Raw genomic sequence first — 26,953 nt, 5'->3', positions numbered from 1 at the left:
AAATTTCCTCCTTCATAACAATCTGCTATCTTTATAATTCCTTTAGAGAACCTAATATTAAAAAGTCAATTGTCCATTGTAAATGGGATGTCTATTTTTTTAATTTAAATTTCAACATACAGCACGGTAACAGGCCCTTTAGGTTCATGAGCCAATTACACAACTCTCTCTTTCTCTCTCTCCTCCCTGCATCTCCCTCCTCCCTCACCCTCTTCCTCTGTTTTCCCCTCTCCCTCTTTCTCTGTTATGCTTTTCTGTGAATTTTATGCAGTACGTTCAACAGGTGCTGGAGTGTTGTGACTGGTTCCGAGCTGCCTGCATTGCACACAAATCTAAGCTCTTCACTGCATATCTGGACACGTGACAGCAAACAATTCAAATCTCTTGTGCTCAGGCCACAGATATCATGGTTGGATCAACTGACTAAGTGCTGGAGGGACTCAGTGGGTCAGGAAGCATCCATGGAAGGCAAAAGAGAGTCGATGTCTTCAGCTGAAACCCCTTGTCAATTGTTTTAGATTTCCAGCATGTTTACCTCAAACTTAAATTAAAATTTAAAAAAAAGATCTCCATCATCGTTAGATATCCTGGATGGTTGACTGAAAACCAAGATATAATTGAATGCCAGAGCAGGTTTGAGGGGTTGTATTTTTTAAAAATTTAGACATACAGCATGGTAACAGGCCCTTCCGGCCCATGAGCCCGTGCCGTGCAAATACCCCAATTAACCTACAAGCTCTGTATGTTTTGAAGGGTGGGAGGAAACCGAAGCACCAGAAGGAAACCCACGCAGACATGGGGAGAAGTCCTTACAGACAGCACTGGATCCGAACCTGGGTCACTGGCGGCGTAACAGCTTTGCGTTAACTGCTGTGCAAACTGTGCTGGCCATATGGTCTACTCCTGTTATATTATTATAGGTGACTCCATATAGGATACACCTGCTAGTTTTGTTAAGTGCTGTCAACATGTGACCTTACCTGACAGTTGTGTGCACAGTACTTAGAAGCAGTGCAGTGATTGGAATGTTGGTGGGTGAAGTTCCCAGCCTTCCAGGAGAAGGGAATGCTCATCCTCTCTGTCATTTTGTTGGCTGGCTGCCTACCTGTGCCCTGGACCCATGACCTGTTTCCATTCCTTGCTACCATCTTATTGCACTTAACACCACCCCCTCCCCCCCCCCCCACCTCCCACACACCTCCTCCTCTAAGCATCCCTTCCTCCTGAACGTTGACAGCCTGGAAATGATTACAAAAACAGTTCAAAGTACAGAGGCCTATCCTCTATTCTTTGTCCCATTATAAGATAAGAGCAGTGGGGAATAGCTCCTTGGAATACCTCCAAGAGGACAGAGAGCAGCATCTGTGGGAGAGAAATGAGCAGTCAACTTTTCAGGCTGGGACCCTTCATCTTGAAGGTTTCAGACCTGAAATGGTGATGTTCTTATTCTCCCACTGATGCTGATCAACCCGCTAATTTTCTCCAGACAAGAATTTTAGGCTCCAGATTCCAGGCACCTGTGGTCTTGTGCCACATTAGCCACTTTCAAATGGCCAGAATACCCCAATGTAAAGCCGCCTGAAAGTGGAGAACCCTGACCCGAGGTGTACTTACTCAACCCTCCGAGGGTAGGTGTATTCTCCGCTTCCAAGCACTCCCCCTAGGCACCTGAAAGCGGGCGGGACTACGGCCACAGTCGATAAGAGCCGGCATTTGCTCCATGGCGCCTCTCCCCGCTGCGGACCTTTCAGGTGCCAGAACAGCGCCTTCAGCGTTGCCACCTGAATGCCGCTTCGCACACACCCGCAGCCGGCTCCGGAGCTGCATTCTCCCGGCTATTCCACCTGAAAGCTGAAGCCTCAACTCTTTGGGCTAACACTGCAGTTCAGGAGTGAGAGAGAGAGTTACAAGAAAGTGTTCAAGCAAACCCAGCATTTGTGAAAGGACTTGTGGTGGCACTATTTTGAAGAAGTGAAAGATGCCATGTTACTGACTTGACAATCAAGTCTTGCATTTTGAGAGTACAATTAGCTGCAGAGATTTGCAAGTATTTTGTTACAAGTAGCTCCTAGCCTTGATCCATCAAACCACAGAACAATTACAGCACAGAAACAGGCCATTTCAGCCCCTCTAGTCTGTGCCGAACCATTTATTTGCCTAAGCCCACTGACCTGCACCCAGCCCATAGCCCTCCAGACCTCTCCCATCCATTTACCTGTCCGAATTATTTTTAAATGTTAAAAGTTGAGTCCGCATTCACCACTTCAGCTGGAAGCTCATTCCACACCTCTACCCCTCTCTTCCCCCTCATGTTCCCACTCAAATTTTTCCCCTTTCACTCTTAACCCATGTACTCTGGTTTGTATCTCACCTACCCACAGGGGAAAAAGTCTATTTACATTTACTCTGTCTATCTCCCTCATAATTTTAAATACCTCTATCAAATCTCCCCTCATTCTTCTACGCTCCAGGGAATAAAGTTCTAACCTGTTTAATCTTTCCCAGTAACTCGGTTCCTGAAGTCTGGGTAACATCCTAATAAATCTTCTCTACCCTCTTTCTATCTTATTGATATCTTTCCTATAGTTAGGTGGCCAAAACTGTACACAATACTCCAAATTTGGCCTCAACATTGTCTTATACAACTTTACCATAACATCCCAACTCCTGTACAATGAATTATGAAGGCCACTATGCCAAAATCTTTCTTTACAACCCTATCCACCTGTGATGCCACTGGAGGGAATTATGTATCTGTATTCCCAGATCCCTCTGTTCTACCACACTTTCAGTGCCCTACCATTTACCGTGTTTGTCCTTTCTTGGTTTGTCCTTCCAAAATGCAACACCTCACACTTGTCTGCATTAAATTCCATCTGCTATTTTTCAGCCAATTTTTCCATCTAGTCCAGATCTCTCTGCAAGCTTTGAAAACCTTCACTGTCCACAACACCTCCAAATTTAGTGTCATCTGCAAACTTGCTGATCAAATTTACCACATTATCATCCAGATCATTGATATTGATGACATCCAACTCTGGTCCCAACATTGATCCCTGAGGCAAACCACTAGCCATAGGCCTCCAGTCTGCAAAGCAATCATCCACTATCACTCTTTGGCTTCTCCCATCCAGCCATTGTCAAATCCAGTTCACTACTTCACCATGAAAACCTTGTGTCTGAACCTTCCTGACTAACCTCCCATGTGGGATCATATCAAAAGCCTTACTAAACCATGTATATGACATCCACAGACTTTCCTTCATCTATTTTTCCTGGTAACCGCCTCAAAAAACTCTATAAGTTTGGTTAAACATGACCTACCATACACAAAGCCATGTTGATTATCCCTAATCAGTTCCTGGTTATCGAAATAATTGTATATCGATCTTGTAGAACACCTTCCAATAAGTTAACTACTACTGACATAAGGTCAGCAGCCTATAATTTTGTGGATTACTTTTGAAGCCTTTTTAAACAACGGAAGAATGTGAGCTACCCTCCAATCCTCTGGCACTACACCCATGGCTAAGGACATTTTAAATATTTCTGCCAGGGCCCCTGCAATTTCAGCACTAGCCCCCCTCAAGGACCAAGGGAATATCTTGTCAGGCCCTGGGGATTTATCCACCTTTATTTGCATTTCCTCCTCTTTAATCTGTATAGGTTCCATGACCTCACTGCCTGTTTTCCTTACTTCTCACGACTCTATGTCCTTTACCTGAGTGAATACTGATGAGAAAAAAAATTTAAGATCTCCCCCATCTCTTTTGGCTCCATACAAAGCCGACCACTCTGATCTTCAAGGGGACCAATTCTGACCTTTACTATCCTTTTGCTCGAATACACCTGTAAAAACCCTTTGGATTTTCCTTCACATTGTTTGCCAAAGCAACCTCTTTTTGCCTTCCTGATTTCTTTCTTGAGGTTTATCTTGCATTTTTTACACTCCTCAAGTACCTCATTTGCTCCATGTTATCTGTACTTGTTAAACACCTCTCTCTTCTTCCGAACCAGATCCCCAATACCCCTCAAAAACCAAGGTTCCCTATGTCTTCTAGCCTTGACTTTGATCCTGACAAGAATATACAGACTCTGTACTCTCAGAATTTGACCTTTGAAGGTTCTCCACTTACCTCACACACCCTCGTCTGAAAACATGTTCTAGATCCTTTCTCATTTCCTCAAAATTAGCCTTTCTTAGATTTCGAGTCGGAACCTGAGGCCCAGACCTATCCTTCTCCATAATTAACAAAACTAATGGCATTGTGATCAGTGGACCCAAAATGTTCTTTTATACATACCTCTGTCACCTATTCTGTCTCGTTCCCTAACAGGAGATGAGGAGATCCAGTATTGCTTTAGGTGTGATAGAACCGGGGGAGGGGGCAAGAGGGGGTGGGGTTGGACTACTTGTTAGAGAAAATATTACAGCGGTGCTTAGCTGCGATAGAATAGAAGGCTCATCCAGGGAAGTTATTTGGTGGAACTGAGGAATGGGAAAGGGTAAGTTACAATTATAGGGGTGTATTATAGACCACCAAATAGGGATCACGAATTAGAGGAACAAATTAGTAGGGAGATAGCAGATATTTGTAATAAGTACAGGGTAGTGATTGTGGGGGATTTTAATTTTCAGAATATTGATTGGGAAACCCATTCCGTGAAAGGGCTGGATGGGTTGGAGTTTGTAAGATGGGCGCAGGATAGATTTTTACATCAATACGTGGAGGTACCAACTAGAGAGGGAGCTGTGTTGGATTTACTGTTGGGGAATGAGATGGGTCAGGTGAGAGGTATGTGTGGGGGAGTACTTCGGGTCCAGTGATCATGGTGCCATTAGCTTCAAGGTAATTATGGAAATGGATAGGTCTGGGCCCAGAGATGAGGCTTTTGAGTGGGGAAAAGCTAGGTTTGAGGAGATGCAAAAGGATTTACAAGGGGTGGATTGGGAGAATTTTTTTCTGGGAAGGATATAATAGAGAAATGGAGGGTCTTTTAAAGGAGAGGTTTTAAGAGTACAACATCTTTATAAACCTGTTAGGTTGAAAGGAAAGGTCAAAAGTTTGAGAGAGCCATGGTTCTCAAGGGATATTGGAAACTTGGTTCGAAAAAAGAGGAAGTACTACAATAAATATAAGAAACAGGGAAAAAAGGATATGTTTGGGTACTATACTGAATGTAAAAAGAATCTTAAGAAAGAAATTAGAAAAGCTAAAAGAAGGTATGAGGTGGCTATAGCAAGCAGAGTGAAAATAAATCCAAAGGCTTTCTACAAATATGTAAATAGCAAAAGGAAAGAGAGAGACAAAATTGGTCCAATAGAGAATCAGAAACGACAAATGTGTGTGGAGCCAAAAGAGACGGGGAAGGTCTTGTACAATTTCTTTACCTCAGTATTTACTGAGGAGAAGGATATTGAACTGTGCAGGATAAAGGAAGCAAAGGGGATAAATATGGAAAGTATAGCGTTTAAGAAAGAAGTAGTACTGGAGCTTTTGAAGCATATAAAGGTGGATAAGTCTCTCCAGGTCCTGACAGGATTTTCCCCAGAACCTTGAGAGAAGTTAGTGAGGAAATAGCGGAGGCTCTGGCAGTGATTTTTCAAATGTCACTAGAGACGGGTATAGTGCTGGAGGATTGGTGTGTTGCACATGTGGTTCCTTTGTTTAAAAAGGGTTCGAGGAGCAAATCTAGCAATTATCGGCCTGTAAGTTTGACGTCTGTGGTAGGTAAATTGATGGAAAGCATTCTTAGAGATAGTATATATAAGTATATGGAGGGACAGGGTCTGATCAGGGACACTCAACATGGATTTGTGCATGGAAGGTCGTGTTTGACCAATCGTTGAATTTTTTGAAGAGGTGACTAGGAATGTTGAAGGGTAGAGCAGTAGATGTTGTCTATATGGACTTCAGTAAGGCCTTCGATAAGGTTCCGCATGGGAGGTTAGTTAGGAAGGCTAAGTTCTTGGTTATTAATTTGGAGATAGTCAAATGGATTCAACAGTGGCTGGAAGGAAGGTGCCAGAGAGTAGTAGTAGATAACTGTTAGGATGGAGGCTGGTGACAAGCGGGAACTGTGTTGGATTTACTGTTGGGGAATGAGATGGGTCAGGTGAGAGGTATGTGTGGGGGAGTACTTCGGGTCCAGTGATCATGGTGCCATTCTTCTTTGGCTTGGCTTCGCGGACGAAGATTTATGGAGGGGGTAAAAGTCCACGTCAGCTGCAGGCTCGTTTGTGGCTGACAAGTCCGATGCGGGACAGGCAGACACGGTTGCAGCGGCTGCAGGGGAAAAATGGTTGGTTGGGGTTGGGTGTTGGGTTTTTCCTCCTTTGCCTTTTGTCAGTGAGGTGGGCTCTGCGGTCTTCTTCAAAGGAGCTTGCTGCCCGCCAAATTGTGAGGCACCAAGATGCACGGTTTGAGGCGATATCAGCCCACTGGCGGTGGTCAATGTGGCAGGCACCAAGAGATTTCTTTAGGCAGTCCTTGTACCTTTTCTTTGGTGCACCTCTGTCACGGTGGCCAGTGGAGAGCTCGCCATATAACACGATCTTGGGAAGGCAATGGTCTTCCATTCTGCTAATGGTGCCATTAGCTTCAAGCTAATTGTTTATGGAAACAATACCTCAGGGTTAGGTATTGGGACCGTTGCTGTTTGTCATATATATTAATGATCTGGAGGATGGGGTGGTAAATTGGATTAGTAATTATGCAGATGATAATAAAATAGGGGGAATTGTAGATGATGAAGAGGGTTTTCAAAGATTGCAGAGGAATTTAAACTGCTTAGAGTGGGCAGAAAGATGACAGATGGAGTTTAATGCTGATAAGTGTGAGGTGCTTCATTTTGGAAAGAATAATCAAAGCAAGACATATGTGGTAAATGGGAGGGCATTGAAGAATGCAGTGGAGCAGAAATATCTAGGAATAATGGTGCATTATTCCTTGAAGGTAGGAACGCATGTGGATAGGGTTGTGAAGAAGGCCTTTAGAATGCTTGCCTATATAAATCAGTGCATAGAATATAGGAGTTGGGAAGTAATGATGAAACTGTACAAGGCATTGGTGAGGCCAAATTCTGTTTGCAGTTGTGGTCACCGATCTATAGGAAGGATATTAACAAGATAGAGAGAGTGCAGAGAAGATTTACAATAATGTTGCCTGGGTTTCAGCATCTGGAATACAAGGAGAGATTGAGTAAATTAGGTCTTTATTCCTTGGAACGTAGAAAGCTGAGAGGGGATTTGATAGAGGTGTTTAAGATAAGTTGATGTGGAAAGGCTTTTCCCATTGAGAGTAGGAGAGATGGATATAAGAGGTCATGGGATGAGAGTTGACAGGCAAAGGTTTAGGAGTAACATGAGGGGGAACTTCTTTTCTCAGAGTGGTTACTGTGTGGAATGGACTCCGGGAAAGGTGGTGGAGGCAGGGTCAATTTTGTCATTTAAGAAAGAGTTCGATAAGTATATGGATGAGAGGGGGATGGAGGGATATGCGCAGAGTGCTGGTAAGTGGGATTAGAGGAGGGTACTTGGATCAGTGCGGACTAGAAGGGCCAAATTGGCCTGTTTCCATGCTGTAATTGTTATATGGTTATATGGTTATATTGCACTCTCTCTAGTTGGTACACCTATATATTGATTTAGAAAACTTTCCTGAACACATCTGACAAACTCCAAGCCACTCACCCTTTTTACAGTCTCAGTCAATATGTGGAAAGTTAAAATCTTCTATTATCACAATCTTATGTTTCCTGCCGCTGTCTGCTATCTCTCTACAGATTTGCTCCTCCAATTCTCATTGACTATTGGAGGGTCTTTGATACAATCTCAAGAGTGTGGTCATACCTTCCCCATTCTCAGATCCACCCATAAGTAGACGAGCCCTCTGGTCTGACCTGCCTGAGCACAGCTGTGATATTTTCCCTGACAAGCAATGCCACTCCCCCTTTCATTCCCCCCCAGTTCTATCATATCTAAAGCAATGGAAACCCAGAATATTGAGTTACCAGTCCTGACCCTTCTACAACTGAGTTTCACTAATGGTCACAATGTCATAATTTCATGTGCCAATCCACACTCTAAGCTCGTCTGCCTTTCCTGCAATACTCCTTGCATTGAAATAGATGTACCTGAGAACATTTCAATTGTGTACAGCCTGTTGATTTGTAAAGGTGCATGCAATTTTAACATCATGTTTTCCCTCCTCCACTCCTCTATCCCTCTGGCTCCCCTCCCCCTGCAAATGTAATTTAAACCCACCAAAGCAGCACTAGCAAACCTTCCCACAAGAATATTAGTTCCTTTCCAGTTCAGATGCAAACCATCCCATCAGAACAGACCCCACCTTCCCTGGAAGAGAGCCCAATGGTCCAGAAACCTGAAGCCCTCCCTCCTACACCATGTCTTCAGCCATGTGTTAAGCTGCATTAACCTCCTATTTCTAACCTCTCCACCATGTGGGACGGGCAGCAATCCTGAGATCACAACCTGCAGGTCCTATCCTTCAACCTAGTACCAAACTCCCTGAACTCTCCTTGTAGGACCTCTTCACCCTTCCTACACACGCCATTGGTCCCTACATGGACCACAACATCTGGCTTCTCACCCTCCCTCCTGAGAATGCCGTGAACTTGATCTAAGATATCTCGGACTCTGGCACCAGTGAGGCAACATACTATCTGGGATATTCAATCTTCTCCACAGAACCTCCTATCTGTCCTCCTAACTGTGGAATCTCCAAGCACTCAGCTCACCTCTTCTCCTCCCTTCCCTTCTTAGTCACAGGACCAGACTCTATGCCAGAGACCTGATCGCCGTGGCTTGACCCTGGTAGGTCTCCCCCCCACAGTATCCAAAATGGTATACTTGTTATTCAGGGGAATGCCCACAGGGATGTCCTGCACTGCCTACCTGTTCCCTTTCCCTCTCCTGACTGTCACCCATCTACCCTCCTCCTGCCTCCGAGGTGTGATGGTGTCCCTGTAACTCCCGTCAGTCACCCCCCTCTGTCTTCCAGCTCCAGCTTCAACTCCTTAACTCAGTTTTTCAGGAGCTGTAGCTGGATGCACTTCTCGCAGACGAAGTCATCAGCGATATTGCTGGCTTTCCTGAAAACCCACATCTTGCAAGAGGAGTATTCTCCTGCCTTGGCTGCCATACCCACACTCTCTCTATCTCTTTCTCTCTCACTCACTTTTTCCCCCTCTCTCTCTCTAGCATGAGAGTCAACTCTTGCAATTAGAACTGCTTTAAGGCATGGGCATGAAGAGGTGAGGTTCGCGATGCCTGGTACCAATTCCAGAGGCAGATAGGAGTCATTTACAGAGACTTGCATATACAATGAGAATGGCGAAGACTCCCAGATATTCAAATGATGAAGCATTTTCAGACCAAGGCTCCTAATACTCAGCCACCGGCCCTTTGTAATACAGCTGCATCTCCATGTTCTAAGAAAAGAACACTGCATCATGTCATCGAATTTCTAACTACTCGTCCTTTTGCAGAGAAATGACATCAGGATGGGTTATTCCATGCCTTCAGATGTCAGCACCATCAACAGCAGGAATGTGGTTAGCACAACGCTATTGCAGCACCGGTGACCCTGGTCCGAATCTGGCACTGTCTGAAAGGAGTTTGCATGCTCTCCCCGTGTACAACGTGGGTTTGCTCCGGTTTCTTCCCACCCTTCAAAACATACGTGTCGAAGATCAATTGGGGTATGAGGACGGCTCGGGCTTGTGGTCCACAAGGGCCTGTTTCTGTGCTTTGTCTTATTTAAATTGAATTTAATTTAAATTTAATTTAATCTAGAACTATATACATTTGTGCCACCTAGGGATCGAAACTCGGACCTTCTGAGTTTGGGGTGGGGTGATTTCGGTATCTAGGAACTATTGGAGAAACCCACTAATCATGTATATTATGATACAATATCAGCTGTTTCCTTTGACCACTTTGGAGTGAAGTGAAAAGTGAAAGTGCTAGTGATACTAGTGAAAGTTCACTGACCTGAAACACCATTGCATTTTCTCTCTCCACAGATGCTGCCTAACCTGCTGAGTGTTTCCAGCACGTTCTGTTTTCAACTACAGTTTCCAGCATGTGCAGTGCCTTCGCCTTTCAAACTGACCTTTTTAAAGAGGCGTATTACGTCCTCACTGATCTGCGTTAGGCGGACAATGATGTTGTTGGTGTAGATGTCGTTAAGGGTGGCGTGGTCCTTGCTCTCTCGCCGTGTCTGATTGAGGATCAGGTACCAGCAGTTTACAGGTGACAGCAGATGTTGGTCTTTCCTGAGAGTGAAAGAATGTTTGTCATTGTGGATTTCACTCACCAAGCCTCTTTGAGCCAAGCTCCACTGGTTCCCCCCCACTCCCCCCAGAATAAACTAATTCAGCAATACAGGCCCACTACCTGGTGAAAACACCAAATGCTCGAGAAGCTCAGCAGGTCAAATGGTGTCCTTTATGTAGCAATTTTGATGAAGGGTTCAAGCCCGAAACGTCGGTTCTGTATTTTTATCTTTGCAGCATAAAGGACACTGTCTGACCTGCTGAGCCTCTCCAGCATTTTGCGCTTTTACTTCAACCACGGAACCTGCAGAATTTTGTGACTACCTGCAGGAGATATGACACTGATCCCCACAGGCAACATCGCAAATATTCCTCAGGTTTATGCAGGTGACCCAGAGACCGAAATAAAAATGCATTAAAGTAACCTGATCCCCGGCCAACTGGTTTTCTAAAAGAAAGCAAACATTTTGTAATTAATCAGTACACAATAGAGGATTATGAGCTGTGAAGTTAGGAAAGATTAAACTGTTGTAGAGTAGGTTTACATGGGCCAGCACAACATTGTGGGCCAAAGGGCCTGTCCTGTGCTATACTCTTCTATCTTCTCCAATTTTCCCTCATTTTGGCTCCACTGCTGATATCCTCTTTATTTACCCACCCATTTTCTTATCAATCTTCATAGTTATTGAGTGCCCAAACAGACAGCAGTCCTGTGGTTCACTGAAGACATCTATGTGAGACACTGAAGATGGCAACTGTCATCATAAAGGACTCCCATCACCCTCACTGCTACTTTTAGACAGAGGGTACAGAAGCCTGAAGTATAGCACCTCTAGGTTCAAGAATTGTTTCTTTCTAACAGCTATCAGCCTTTTCAATTTGCCTCTCGAAGAAACCATTCCACAGATGACGCTTTTAACCTTGTCGCTTCACTCTGTCCTGGCCCACCTGGAGAACAACGCCTCATACGCCAGGCTGCTGTTCATTGGCTTCAGTGATCATTCTCCAGAAGCTGGTGGAGAAGCTGTCCTCGCTGGGACTCAACACCCCTCTCTGTAACTGGATCCCGGACTTCCTAATGAAAAGACCACAGTCTGTTCGGGTCAATGGCAGAATATCGAGCACCCTCACGCTAAGTACTGGTGCACCTCAGGACTGCGTGCTCAGCCCATTCCAGTTCATGCTACTGACCCACGACTGCATCACCAGATCCAGCTCCAACAGTGTCATCAAGTTGGCAGATGACACAACAGTCGTCGGCTTCATCGGCAACAACGAGGAGTCACAGTACAAAGAAGAGGAGGAAAATCTCATGAAATGATGTAAGAATAACAACCTGAGTCTCAGCATGTACAAAGCAAAGGAGATGACGGTGGACTTCAGGAGGATCAGGAATGACCACCTTCCACTATAAATCAACAATTCTGTAGTAGAGAGAGTGGAGTTCACTTAACTAGTGACGTATCGTGGACGCTTAACATCTCCTCACTTGTCTTGAAGGAGCAACAGAGACTGTACTTCCTGTGAAGACTGAAGCGTGCAAGGCTACCGGTCACCATTATGTCAACCTTCTACAGGAGCTCTGTGGCTGGCTGCATCACAGTGTGGTATGGTTGCTGCAGAGAATTGGATCAGAGGTCAACCACAGGATCGCAAGATTGGCAGAGAGGATCACTGGAATCTCCCTCCCCACCATTGATGTGATCTACCAGGATTGTTGTCTGAAGAGGGAGTGTAAAATCATTCAGGACCACTTCCGCCCTGCAAACAGCATCTTTCAGCTGCTCCCGTTGGGGAAGAGATACAGGAGGATCAGAGCATGGTATAGGAGGTATGGTATCAAGGTGGATAGAGAATTGGTTGACAGTCAGGAAGCAAAGAGTAGGAATAAATGGGTTCTTTTTAGAATGGCAGCCAGTGACTAGTGGGGTACCATAGGGTTCTATGCTGGGGCCACAGTTATTTACAATATATATCAACGACTTAGATGTGGGAATAGAAAGCAGCATCTCGAAATTTGCAGATGACATGAAGTTAGGTGGCAGGCTTAGCTCAAGGAGGGTGCAGGGTGACTTGATAGTGGGCCAAAACATGGCAGATGCAATATAATGTGGATAAATGCGAGGTTATCCACTTTGGAGGTAAGAACAGGAAAGAGGATTATTGTTGAAATGGTATCGGTTTAGGAAAAGGGGAGATGCAGCGAGACTTGGGTGTTGCTGTGCATCAGTCGTTGAAAGTGGGCGTGTGGGTGCAGCAGGCGGTGAGGAGGGAGAATGGTATGTTGGCATTCATTGCAAAAGGATTTGAGTCCAGGAGTAGGGAGGTCCTACTACAGCTGGACCTAGTGAGACCACACTTGGAGTACTAGTGCAGTTTTGGTCTCCTTACCTGATGAAGGACAACCTCGCCATGGAGGTGGTGCAGAGAATGTTCACTAGGTTAATACCAAGAATGGAAGGACTTGCATATCGTTACAGAGTTGGTGTTGTGTATTGGCCTATGTGTTGTGTGATTTTGTGTTGGAAAGTGACAGTTTGTGTTTAAGAGCCAAGATGTAGTTGGACTGCTGAGAGAATGGGAGACGGACTGGGCATGTGCAGAAAATGATCTAAAAATTTCTGGACTTGGACGATAAACCACAACTGGGTGGTGCTGTGGAGTGGAAGGAGGCCCAGAGCACGAGTCGTGGTCTGGAGGACAGTTTAGAATGTTGGGATTTCAAAAAGGATGAACATTCCCAAGGTAGCCAGAAGGATCCAGATCAAGTCAGTGGTTCCTCTCTCTGCAGCAACAAAAGACAACTTCAAATTTTGTGCTCTCTCCCTCTCAAAGATCTTGTGGCTTCAGTTTACCAAACAAACTGAATTTTGTTTATGATCTTTGCTTCGGTTGAGCTCGAAGTTTTGTGAGTCTTGTGTGTTTTATGTTTGTTTTGTGTCTAAGTTTTTCTGTGGGCTGGTTTGAAATATAGCTAGACTTTAATTCCATATGTTATATTTAGGCTGGGGAATTTATTAATTTTACACTGTTATAGAGATTTGCATAGTAACCAGTGGGCATTGTTATAAAAGTAGGGGGGGGGATTGAATTAAAGTTTGAAGGTGAATTTTTGTTAATAAAGTAATTGTTCATCTTTGCCCCTGTGTGATTTGCCTTCTTTGTGGTTGCTGGTTTGATCTTGTAACATAATTTGGGGGGTTCGTCCAGGATCAAACCAATTTGGAAGCTTTAGGGGTGATTGACTTGGGCTTGGTTATCAGTCGTCTGAGTTTGACTCAACCTCCAGCTTGAAATTAAAAATAAATGGTGAGTTTATAAATCACCAGCAGAAAAACCAGCAACTATGAATATTGATCAGTTCATCGCGAACCCTTCAGTGGTTAATTTAAAAATGGCTAAAAAGTCAGAACTGATGGTTATAGTTGTCAAGTTAAAACTTCTTACAGTAAGAACTGGGATGAAAAAAAAGGAAATTGCCCAAAAGATGGTTAAGCACAATGTAGGAAAAGGGGCATTTGAAGAAGCTGCATTAGAACAGTTTCCAAAGGAGAAAACTTCAGAGGAAGTAAAGTTGGCTTTGAGAAAACTAGAGTTTAAGGAAAAAAGAGAGGCAGAAAGGAAAGCCGAATAGGAAGCAGTAAGGCAGGCAGAAATGAAGGAAAGGGCAGCCGCAAGGGAGGAGAGAGAGAGAGAGAAAGAATGGAAACATGAGCTAGAACTGGCTAAATTGAGACAGACCCTAACCCAAGGAGAGGGAGAAGCCCAAAACCCAGGTACTAGTCAGGAGGAGAGGTTTCTGGTCAGTAGAGGTGAGGTTAGTTCCTCCATTTGAGGAAACTGAAATAGACCAGTATTTCCAGCATTTTGAGAAAGTAGCTGTAAATTTAAAATGGCCACCAGACCAGTGGTCACTCCTGCTACAAAGTGTTCATAAAGGGAAAGCCCAACAGGTGTACTCGTGTTTCACTGTAAAACAAGCAGCTGATTATGAATTTGTAAAGCAGGCTATACTCCGATCTTATGAACTCGTCCCAGAGGCTTATAGACAAAAGTTCAGGAGTTTAAAAAAAGCAGTAACCCAATCTTACCTGGATTTTGCTTATAGGAAGGTTGTGTGTTTTGATCAGCGGCGTGCCACAATGAAAGTAGAAAATAACTGATTTATTGAGGGAAATCATTCTGAATGAGATTAAATATTGTATTCCTGATGATAATATTCAAGTGTACTTGGCAGAGAAAAATATAAAAACTTGGCAAGAATTGGCTAAATTCACAGAGGAATATGCTTTAACCCACGAGTCTAAGTGGACACCAGGGAAAACCTTTCAAAGGAATACTGCTGATAACCCAAGTAGAGTAGAAAGGAAATCTAGAAGTGAGGTTAAAGGAAGAGAGGAAGAGAAATGGGTGAAGGAAAATTTTTTCGAGTGTTATTTGCCACTATTGTAAGAAGCCAGGGCACATAATAGCAAATTGCCCTGTACTAAAAAGGAAGAAAGAGAAAGGGGTGATACCAACTGCCTGTTTTCAGAGAGAGAAAGTTAGGGATATTTTTAAACCATTCATGACTGAAGGTTTCATTTCAGTTAAAGAAGGATCCAATCAAGTGCCAGTTAAAATCCTGCAGGATACTGGTGCAGCCCAATCGAGCAACATTTTGAATTTTGGTGAGGAGACCGATTCTGGAGATATGAATTTAATTAAAGGCATTAGTGGTGAAGCAGAGCCTATACCTTTCCAAAGAATAGTGATGAAATCAGACTTAGTTAAAGGCCCGGTTACGATGGGGATAAGATCAAGTCTGCCAGTGGATGGAGTTTCTCTTTCGTTAGGGAATGATTTAGCAGAGGGTAAAGTCATACCTGCGGTGAAACTCACAAGTAAGCCATTGGTTTATGAGTCCGAAAAGGATTTGGAATTCTACCCTGCATGTGCCATTACTAGGGCCATGTCTAGAAAAAAGGTAGAGGTAGAGAAAGTCTGTGATGATCCTGTAGTAGAGGCAAGCATTGAGGACAAACCTAAGGATCCAGCTTTGCTGTTGTCAAGAGAAGAATTAATCGCCAGACAAAAGCATGATCCTGATCTTGCTGGGATAAGAGATAAGATTCTGTCAAACCCACTGTGCCAGTAGGTTACTTTGTTCAAAATGGAATATTGATGAGAAAGTGGAGAACACAAGTGATACCTGCCAGTGAAAACTGGGTGGTAATAAGGCAAGTTGTAATTCCCAAAACTTACAGGAATGAAATATTAAAGTTGGCTCATAGTTCACCTTTAAGAGGTCATCTTGGAGTGAAGAAGACGGTAGAAAAGATAAGGAAACAGTTTTATTGGCTGAAATTAAGAAAGGATGTTGTGAACTTTTGTAGAACCTGTCACACTTGTCAACTGGTGAGCAAGCCTAATCAAGGACCACCAGTGGCACCTTTACAACCCATCCCTGCTTTCGGGGAGCCTTTCTCAAAAGTGATAATGGATTGTGTTGGCCCATTGCCAAGAACCAAAGCAGGCAATAAATATTTGTTAACACTCATGTGCATAGCTTCAAGGTTTCCAGAGGCTATTCCCCTGAGAAACATTAAAGCGAAGATGATTGTGAAGGCAATGTTAAAATTTTTCACACTCTTTGGTCTATCAAGGGAAATTCAATCGGACCAAGGGAGTAATTTTATGTCTGGAATATTTAAACAGGTGGTGTATGAATTGGAAGCCCATCAAATTGTGTCATCTGCCTATCATCCTGAAAGTCAAGGGGCCTTGGAAAGGTTCCATTTATGATGAGGACTTATTACATGGAAAATAATAAGGATTGGGATGAAGGAATCCATTTGTTATTGTTTGCTGTTAGAGAGGCAACTCAGGAGTCTCTTGGCTTTAGTCCATTTGAGTTGGTGTTTGGTCATGAAGTCAGGGGTCCATTACTATTGTTGAAGGAACAGTGGATACATAATGATATGCAATCAAATCTGTTGGATTATGTTTTCAAATTTAAAAACAGATTACATCAGGCTTGCGAGATGGCAAGGAAAAATTTTAAAACTGCTCAGGGAAAAATGAAAATTCGGTATGATCAAAAAGCAAAAATTAGGGACATTAAATCCGGCGACAACGTATTGGTTTTGTTTCCAATGCAGTCAAACCCTTTGAGAGCTCAGTTTTCAGGACCATATAAGGTGAAATCAAAAATTAACCAGGTCATCTATGTCATTGAGACGCCTGATCATCGAAGAGAAACATAGGTCTGTCATGTGAACATGCTTAAACCTTACTTTGAGAAAATGACTGAGGAGGAGACTAGGATTCCAACCAAGGTGCTTGTTATAGAGGAAAGTAAGGAAGAGTTAAGTTTCATGGAAGGTCATGGAGCACAGAAAATGATAAGCCCCAGGCTGGAAAATTCTCTAGTTTTGCAAAACTTTGACACCAAGTTAATGCATTTGACTAAATCAGAAAGGGAAGAAATGAAGATATTACTTATGAAATTTAAGGATATATTCCCAGATGTTCCAAGAAGAACTACTGTTGCTTGTCATGATGTGGAGGTCAGTGATGCTAAGCCTATTAAGCAGCATCCTTACTGAGTTAATCAGGAAAAGAGCAGATTGTTGGATCAAGAGGTAGATTATATGCTCAAAAATGACATCATCTGAAAATCAAGTTCAAATTGGAGTTCACCATGTGTTCTGGTGCCTAAGCCAGATGGCTCAATTAGATTTTGTACAGATTATCGAAAGGTAAACATGGTGACAAAGACTGATGCATTCCCTATTCCGAGAATAGATGATTGTATAGATAAGTTGGGGAAGGCTAAGTTTCTTACAAAGATTGATCTCTTAAAAGGATACTGGTGTGTTCCTTTCACAGAGAAAGGCAGGGAGATTTCTGCATTTGTTACACCTTTGGGATTGTATGAGTATAATGTTATGCTTTCGGGATGAAAAATGCACCTGGCACATTTCAGAGAATGATTAATGCAGTAATTCAGGGTTTAGAGCACACAGGAGCCTATATCGATGATTTAGTAATTAGTACAGATACATGGGAAGAACACATGCTTGAATAGAGCAGTTATTTCAGAGACTGGTGGAAGCACACCTCACAGTGAATTTGCACAAGAGTGAGTTTGGACATGCCACTGTAATTTATCTGGGTTATGTGGTAAGACAGGGACAGGTGGCACTGGTTGGAGCAAAAGTATTGGCTATCACTGTGTTCCCTATCCCCCGGTAATAAGAAAGCTCTTTGGAGATTTCTTGGTATGATTGGCTACTATCGTAGATTTTGTAAAAACTTTGCAGAAATTGCACTCCCATTAACAAAACTACTTGGAAAAAAAGAAAAATTTATCTGGTTAGATGCATGCCAGGAAGTGTTTCTGAAGCTAAAGGCCATTTTATGCCATCAGCCTGTACTTTTGTCCCCTAACTTTGAAAAGCCATTCTTTTTAGCGGTGGATGCCAGTGATGAAGCGGTTGGTGCTGTACTGTTACAGAAGAAGGATGGTGATGGAATAGAACATCCTATTTCTTACTTCTCGAGAAAGAGAGAACGACCATTAACGAAATTATTCAACCAATGAGGAGTTATTAGCGCTTGTTTTAGAGTGACAACATTTTGATGTGTATATTTGTACTGCTCAAAAACCACTAATAATACATACTGATCTTGATCTATTAGTTTTTCTGTCTAAAATGAAAAATAAGAACAGACGGTTATTGAATTGGAGCTTACTATTACAAGAGTATGATTTAATTATTACACACATATAGGGGATGGATAGTGTAATAGCAGATTGTTTGTCAAGATGTTAATCTGGGTAGATATGAATCTAATCACATACTTACTGTAAAAAAATGGAGTGTTTATTTTATTTTATTTATGTAATACTTCCATTAATTGTTAAAAATTTGTTCTTGTGGACCAAAATTTTTTTTAGCAGGAGAGGTGTTACAGAGTTCTGTGTTGTGTATTGGCCAATATGTTGTGTTTTATGTTAAAAAGTGACAGTTTGCCTTAGAGAGCCAAAGTGAAGGTGGACAGCTGAGAGAGTGGGAGATGGACTGGACATGTGCAGAAGATGATCTAGAATTTTCTGGAGAAAATTCATGACTCAGAGCATGAGTCATGGTCTGGAGGACAGTTTAGAATGTTGGGTTTTCAAAAAGGATGAACATTCCCAAGGCAGCCAGAAAGATCCTGTGACTGCAGGGCCTGGGCCAAAGATGGTGACGCCTGTGCGAGGAAGCAGCCTGGAGGTGATGCAGACTCCAGGAGAGCAGTGCACAGCACCAATATCAGGGAATATCCCCCGTAAAGAAGGAGAAGCAGAGGAGATGGCCTGAAGACAGAGACCCATGGTGGCGGAGTAGCGAGGGGCTCAGTGGATAAAGGACACACTTAGGTTGTGGGCAGCAGGCGACTTGAGGTCAAAGGACTCACACCAGGCTGTGGGCTGTTGGAGATAGGGTCACTGGAACCAGACAATGGAACTGGGATTCGAGAAGGTGCTGATGGAAAGAAGCGCTCCCAAATGGCCCTGGGCTCTGAAGGCTTCCTCATTGTGTCAGAGGCTTGGATCTGGGCTCAGGTCGCTGATGGATAGAACAGGAGTCAGTGGAGCTGCAGAGGCTGTGGGAATGCTGGAGGCGAATCCACGGACACTCAGTGACCCTGAAGGGACGCTCTTTTGCTTCTCTTTTTCCTGCATCTTGGAAGAAGGGAATTTCTATACTTTTAACATGACAATAAAGAAATCTTAAATTTGGTGCAAGGAATGTTTTCCCTGCATAAGAGGAAGCTGAGGGGGTACTTGATGGACACATATGAAATACAAAGAAAAATATAAGGATTCTAAGATGGACAGTGAGAAATCTTTCTCCAGGATGGAGTTGCTTAAAACCAGTTTTGAGATGAGGAGTGAGAGGGTAAGAGAGATATGAGGTAAAAACATTTCATCTGGAGGGTGGCTGCAATCTGGAACACACTGCCTGATGGGGACCTGATGGTCAGCATGAAGATAGTGGGCTGTTTTCACGCTATTTGATTCTATATCTCTCATTTATTGCCTAGAAACACAAGCCTAATGCTTCTTTCCTGGCTGAGTTAAGGAAATGGCCAGCTCCCGGAACATGCCTGTGCTTTATATTTGATAGAACATAGAATATTATAGCACAGTACAGGGCCTTCAGCCCAGAGCTATGCCGACCTATGTAAACAATCTAATTTTTCCCAACCTGACACCCATAACCCTCTATTTTTCTTACACCCATGCACCAATCTCAGAGTTTTTTGAATGTCCCTATTAAGCCAGCCTCCACCACCATGCCCAGAAATGCATTCCAGGCAACCACTTCTCTGTGTGTCAAAAAAGCACTTCTGTCATCTGCCCTAAAATTTCCTCAACTCACCTTAAACAAGTGTCCTCTGATATTTGCTATTGTCATCCTGGAGAAAAGGTGTTGGCTCTCTACCCTCATAACCTTATTCAAATCTATTAAGCCACCTCTTATTCTTCACTGCTCCAACTTACTTCTTGAGGCATGTTCTCCTATCCAGGCAATATTCTGACGAACAAAAAAGGTCCAGCATTTTGTTTAGTGGAGAGTGGGGAGCAGCTAGTGTAGGAACTGGCTGACAACCCTTACAACACGCGCTTCATTGGTGCTTCCTAATTGCCTCATATCCTGACCTGTAATCAAGGTTTCCATTGAAAGAGAATGCATGGGGTAGTTTTGAGTTCACCTGCAACCAGAAGTGGTTCAGGCAAAAGCAGCTGGGACTCTTTGTTTCCACCACCCCCCCCCACCCCAACTCCTTGCTCTCCAGTGCCCAATGAACAGTTCCACTCACATATGGGCCCAGCAGAGAGAGCCAGGACCTGCTCACTGAGCAATGTGTTACAACGTGGGTTGACCCCTGACTCTCACAGCTGCATCCAATTAGGCTTCCCCTGGGTCCCGTTGGCTGCCGCAGTCAAGCTTGGCATCCCGCCTCATGTATACCACACGAACTGCATTCCAGCGAATGCGTTGCAGCCACTGGGATTACAAGTGCAGAGGGAAGACACGTACCAAACCGCAAACTTCCAAAATGAATATATAGCACAATCACACAGCACCAGTGAGGTAACTATCTCAAGAAGGCAGCAAACAAGACCATTCCTGCTCGTTGCATTCTCTTTCCTGTAGTTTTGACAGGAGGATTTTTTCTGTATGGATTCCCAGAGGCACGAGAGATCTGCCAATCACTACAATTGTCTCTGAGCCACACATCACAGAAACCAAAGGGAAAGTGGGCCAGCTGCAGAGTTACTTCTAGTTTTTATCCAGTTATTCGAGCTGTTCCAGCGACATTCTGAAGGTCCCCATGTGTTAGGTGTGGCCAAGTGGTTAACACTTTCATCTCGAGTCAAATGTCAAACGAGAGAAGGATTTGCACTGTAGATCAGAGAGACCCAGAGGTACGTTCAAACTTCCTTTACAGGGAGATTGAGCAATAGAAAAGGTGTACGGTGGGCTTGCCTTCATGGATTCCTTTACAGAGAGAATGAGCGATAGAAAAGGTGTATGGTGTGCTTGCCTTTAATGGATGGGGCATTGATTCCTTTACAGGGAGATTGGGTGATAGAGAAGGTGTTCTTGCCTTCATTGGATGGGGCATTGGTTCCTTTACAGGGAGATTGGGTGACAGAGAAGGTGTACGGTGGGCTTGCCTTCATTGGATGGGGCTTTATTTCGTTTACAGGGAGATTGAACGATATAAAATGTGTACGGTGTGTTTGTCTTCATTGGATGGGGCATTGATTCTTTACAGGGAGATTGGGTGATAGAGAAGGTGTACGTGTGCTTGCCTTCAATGGATAGGGTATTGAGTACAGGACCTGTGAAATGGTGTTCTAGATGTATAAGATGCTGGTGAGCTTGCACCTGGATATCTTGTGTTCAGTAAGGGAGGATGTAATAAAGCTGGAGGGGGTGCAGAAAAGATCTACAAGGATGTTGCTGAGGTATTGGAGGGCTCAAGTTATGAGACAAGGCTGGAGAGGGCAGCACAGTTAGCGAGGCAGTTAGTGCAACCTGTTACAATGCCAGTGTTGTGGGTTCAAATCCAGTGCCATCTCTAAAGAGTTTATATGATCTCCCCGTGTCTGTACGGGTTTTGTCTGGATGTTGCGGTTTCTTTCCACTGTTCAAAATGTACTGGGGAAGTAGGTCAATTGGGTGTAATTGGGTGGCACGGGCTTATATGATGAAAGGGCCTGAAACAGTACTGTATGTCTAAATTAAAAAAAAACCCAGGCTGGGTATGTTTTCTCTGGAGCATTGGAGGCTGTGGAAGGACCTCAGTGAGCTTTATAAAATCGAGGGGCATGGATACGGTGACAATCTTTTTTCAAGGGTAGGGGAATCTGAAACTACAGGGCATAGATTCAAGGTGGGAAGGAAAGGACTAAAATGGTCTGGGAGGCAGGGTTTTCCACACGGGTATATTGAATGAGCTGCTTGAGAAAGTGGTAGTGATAGTACAGTCACAGGGTTTGGACAGATACATGAACAGAAAAGATGTGGACTGATGTGGGCCAAATGCACCTTGTTGGCACTGGTGTAGGAAGGCAATAGATGGATGATCTGGGCTGAAGGGCCTGTTTCTGTGCTGTGTGACTCTGTGACTCTGAGGTTGTGGTTGATGTCTCCACATGGGCTGCTGGGGATTGGCTCTTGGGCACCAAGTATCAGATGTGGGACAAGTGAGCTTCTGAATGGTCTCGGGCAATGAAGGGTTTGGATCTGGGGCTTGGGTCGCCGACAGATAGAACAGAAGTCGGTGCAGCTGTAGAGGCTGCGGGAGGGCTGGAGGCAAATCCACGGACACTCAGTGATCCTGAAGGGACTCTCTTTTGTTTCTCTTTTTCTTGTTCTGTAATGGTGAACCTTTATCTGCCTCTTGTCAGGAAGAAGGGAATTTCGTATCATATTATCTGTTCTGTACTTTTATATGACAATAAAGGAATCTTACATTTGGTGCAAGGAATGTTTTCCCTGCATAAGAGGAAGCTGAGGGGGTACTTGATGGACACATATATAATACAAAGAAAAATATAAGGATTCTAAGATGGACAGTGAGAAATCTTCCTCCAGGATGGAGATGCTTAAAACCAGTTTTGAGGTGAGGAGTGAGAGGGTTAAAGAGCTATGAGGAAAAACATCTCATCTGGAGGGTGGTTGCAATCTGGAACACACTGCCTGATGGGGACCTGATGGTCAGCATGAAGATAATGGGCTGTGGGAGCATTGGAAGTGAATCCACGGACACACAGTGACTCTGAAGGGACCCTCTTTTGCTTCTCTTTCTCTGACTGAAAGGGGCACTGGGTAATGGAAAATATTTGCCTTGTGACAGACAAAAGGAAATGTCATGTAATATTACATTTCTGTTTTATTACATGACAAAAATAGCTTCTGATCTGATGTTGCACTAAGGCACTGAACAACTCATCCAGGCTGACACACCAGCCCAGAGCTGAGGGCGGGCTGCTGGAACCAGTGCTTGTGTCCTACAATGCGATGACACTGCTGCAGGCAGCACTGTTGCTGTATAGTCAATAGACAATAGACAGTAGGTGCTGGAGTAGGCCAATTGGCCCGTCAAGCCAGCACCACCATTTTTCAGATCATGGCTGATCATTCTCCATCAGTAACCATTCCCTGCCTTATCCCCATAATCCTTAACTCCCCTTCCCACAAGAGCTTTATCTAACTTCCTTTTGAACATATCCAGCAAATCTGCCCCCTACCACCCTCTGCTGAAAAGATCCACAACTCTCTGGGTAAAGAAAATTCTCCTCATCTCCGTCCTAAAGGGCCTTTCCTGTATTCTTAAACTATGCCCTCTCCCAACATTGGGGACATGGAATCCGAATTCACCCTGTCTAACCCCTTGAAAATCTTATATCACCTCATTCGTATCTCCCCTCATCCTTCTAAACTTCATTGCAAATAAGCCCAGTCTTTCCAACCTTTCAGTGTATGACGATCCTGCCATCACAGGAACCAACCTTGTAAATCTGCGCTGCGTTCCCTCCATAGCGAGTGTGTCCTTCCTCAAATTGAGGAACCAGAACTGGACGCAATATTCCAGGTGAGGTCTCACCAGGGCCCTGCACAACTGCGGGAGGGCATCTCTGCTCCTATACTCCAATCCCCTCTTTATGAAAGCCAACATGCCATTTGCCCTCTTCACCACTTGCTGAACCTGCATGCTAACTTTTAGTGACTGGTGTACAAGTCCACCCAGATCCCTTTGCACTACCCAGATCCCTAGCTTGACTCCATTTAAATAATATTCTGCTCTATTACTGCCTCCAAAATGGATAACCTCACATTTGCTCACATTGAACTTCATCTTCCATTCCTTCACCCCCTCCCCCAACCTATCCAAGTTCCTCTGCATTTTCCTGACATCCTCCTCACACTTTACACTGCCACCCAGTTTAGTATCATCTGCAAATTTGCTCATGTTGTTACTAATCCCTTCATCCAAATCATTTACATAAATGCTAAACAACTGAGGACCCAACACTGAACCCTGTGGTAACCCACTCGTCACATCCTGCCATCTGAAAATGACCCATTTATTCCAACCCTTTGTTTCCTATTTCTTAACCAATTTTCTATCCATGTCAGCACCCTGCCCCCTTCGACACAGCTCCTTGATTTTGCCTACTAGCCTCCTGTGCGGGACCTTATCAAAGGCTTTTTGGAAGTCCAGGTGCACCACATCCACTGGCTCTCCCGAGTCCACCCTCTTTGAAACATCTTCGAAAAATTCCAGAAGGTTAGTCAAGCATGATTTTCCCTTAAGGAATCCATGCAGACGAGCTCTGATACTATTATTCCTGCCCAAGTGACCCACTATTTCTCCTTTTATGATAGATTCCAATTATCTTCCCCACCACTGACGTCAGGCTGACAGGTCGATAATTTCCTGCTTTCTCTCTCCTTCCCTTGCACAGTACCAAGTCTGGAATTGACTTCCCTCCAGTAGGTTCCATCACAAGCTGCTCCAAGAATGTATCTCGGAGATTTTCTATAAACTCACTCTCTTGCTTTCCCGGACCTGCTTGATTTTCCCAGTCCACCTGCACTTTGAAGTGATAACTACTGTATCACTACCATTCTGACGTGCTGTTCTCAATTCTTGATTTATACTGCTTCCTATATCTGAGCTACTGTTTGGAGGCCTGTATATGACCCCCCATTATGGTCCTCTGGCCATTGCAATTTTTCAACTCTATCCAAACAGACTCTACTCCACCTGATTCAATGTCGTTTCTTTCCAGCGCCCGAAGTCCATTCCTCACCAACAGAGCCACCTCGCCTCCTCTTCCCAACTTTCTGTCCTTTCCCTGAACCCTGGAACATTAATATCCCAATCTTGTCCCTCCTGCAGCCATGCCTCCGTTACTCCTATAACATCAAACCCTCACATGTCCATTTGCGCATGAAGCTCATCCATTTTATTCCGTATACTTTGTGCATTCATATACAATACCTTGAAACTGTTCCTCCCTGCTCTCTTCACTTTGATCCCTGACACATTTGTCCACTTTCTATCCCTTTTTGTTCCCTCTGCCTTTATGATTTCACAGTCTATCGGAACCACCCCTATATTCTCCTTCCTATCCATTTCCTTATCAGTCTGGTTCCCACCCCCTCTGCCAATTTAGTTTAAACCATACCCAACAGCATTATTAAAACTTACTGCCAGTATATTGGCCCCTTTTGGATTCAGGTGTAACCTATCCCTCCTTGTAGAGGTTTTGTCTCCCGCAGAAGAGATCCCAATGGTCAATGAACCTGAAACCTTGCACTCTTCACCATTCCTTCAGCCACACATTTAATCTTCTGATTTTTTCATTTTTTTCCCCTACCTGCACACAGCACAAGTAGCTTCCTTGAGATTATGACCCTGGAGGTCGCCTCTTAACCTCCTCCTAGCTCACGGTAGTCCCTCTTCAGGATCTCCTCCCTCATTTTATCTACGTTATTGGTACCCACGTTCAGTTCTCACCTTGAGCGTGGCGTGTGTAGAGTTTTAATGGTGCTCTAGTCTGTTCCCAAAGATACACTGGTTGATTAACAAGTTACTCCGAATAGAGATTAATGGCAAAAAATTAATTGGGGAATCGATGGGTATTTGGGAGAGAATAAGTTGCAAGGGTACAAGCAAACAAAGAGAAGAGGAATGGGACTGATGGTATTGCTCCCCAGTGGGCCAGCATACACCTAGAGAGTCAACATATACCTAGAGGGCCATATAGGTTCCTGTGTCTTCAAAAGAACAGACTCTCATGGCAATTTTGGAGTACAAGAGCTCTCCGGACCACGTTGACGGATTCTCTGGTCATTACCTCATTATGTTGAAGGGATCTTGTTGCATGTACTGTATATTGGCCATCAAAACAGTGAGGAACTGCAGAAGTTTGAAGCGGGTTGAGGTTTCCGGGGTCATCGTGCAATGGACAGTTACAAATCTGTGTTTGTGTTCGACCTGCCTTCGTTGAGTTCAGTCTTGCTGTCTTACACATCAAGTGCCACACTGTTGTCCTGGGAACAATGACAATCCTAACGACAGAAGACTCGGTCACCACAATGGACTCCCTGATTTATGCACTGCCCTCATGTACCGTAAAACCAAGGCTACCCGTAAATTGGAGGAACAACGCATCATATTCTATGTGGGCACTCTTTGAGCAGGCAATATTAACATCGACTTCTCAAAGGTCCCATCCCTCTATCTCCTTCCCTCCAGCTCCCCATCTCCTTTCCTGTCCAAGCAGAGAGCTATCCTCTCCACCCATCACTTCTTCACGGTCTTCTTTTCTTTCCTTCCACTTGTATCCATCTCTTACCTGTGCTCCTCTCCTTGTCCCTACCTCCCCCCTCACTGCACTTTTTTGCTCATATCTTGATGAGCTCAGGCCCAAAAATGTTGGTTACCCTTTACTTCCCATGATGCTGCATGACCTGCTGAGTTTCTCCAGCCCATGATGCTGAGTTTCTCCAGCAATTTGTGCATTGCAATCCACTCAGCGACTGCAGACTTTCTGGATTAATTCCCTAATGTATCCATGCTTTACTTTTCCTGCAGCCCAGAATGGAAAGCCTGGGATTCACGCCAGACTGCAGGCATGGTCTCACAGAAAATTATCATTACACCTACAGAACAAAAGTCGGCCATTAAGTCTGTCATGCCTGTACTGGAACTACTTTTACACTCATTGCCCCATGAACTTGTGGGTTTTTAGCACCTCTATGATAAAAGCAATGCAGGCCTGACTGCTCTTTGACAAAGAATTCCTTAACAAGATAGACGAGGAGTCACCATTAGTGTTGCCCAGCGTCCCCGATAGTTTGAGAGAGGGAAAGGTAAAAGTAAGTCCTTTCGGAGTCACTGAGTGCTCATGGATTCACCTCCAATGTTCTCCATTGTAACTGGTGCCCTGTGCGGGTCTGCTGCTTCCCCAGAGTCTGCAAGGTGGCTGCCCAGTGCAGACGCTGCCACGTCGGACACAGACCCCGTGGTTGCAGGATTTTACTTACAAACACTGCCGGCTCCTTTTACAGGCCGTTTAAAGTCTGCATGGAGC

At 44.1% G+C, this 26,953-nt stretch overlaps 1 protein-coding gene and 1 long non-coding RNA gene across 7 annotated transcripts in view; one reads left to right on the top strand and one right to left on the bottom strand.

Moving 5' to 3' along the window:
- The window catches only part of srgap3 (SLIT-ROBO Rho GTPase activating protein 3), a 263,068-nt gene that overhangs the window by 139,496 nt on the left and 96,619 nt on the right, over positions 1-26,953 (bottom strand). For all 5 annotated transcript variants that reach the window (XM_069939903.1, XM_069939901.1, XM_069939902.1 and 2 more), the window contains exon 3: positions 10,137-10,299. In XM_069939903.1, the coding sequence (XP_069796004.1) occupies positions 10,137-10,299 (163 nt within the window). The remainder of the gene's footprint in view (positions 1-10,136; positions 10,300-26,953) is intronic.
- Positions 13,100-26,953, top strand: part of LOC138764249 (uncharacterized) — a 39,141-nt gene continuing 25,287 nt past the window's right edge. For both annotated transcript variants that reach the window (XR_011358088.1, XR_011358087.1), the window contains exon 1: positions 13,100-13,207. This is a non-coding gene — a long non-coding RNA (uncharacterized lncRNA). The remainder of the gene's footprint in view (positions 13,208-26,953) is intronic.

Source organism: Narcine bancroftii, chromosome 5 (assembly GCF_036971445.1).
Source record: "Narcine bancroftii isolate sNarBan1 chromosome 5, sNarBan1.hap1, whole genome shotgun sequence".
NCBI lineage: Eukaryota > Metazoa > Chordata > Chondrichthyes > Torpediniformes > Narcinidae > Narcine > Narcine bancroftii.
Note: the sequence above shows the minus strand (reverse complement) of the source record. Positions and strands in the feature narration are given on the sequence as shown.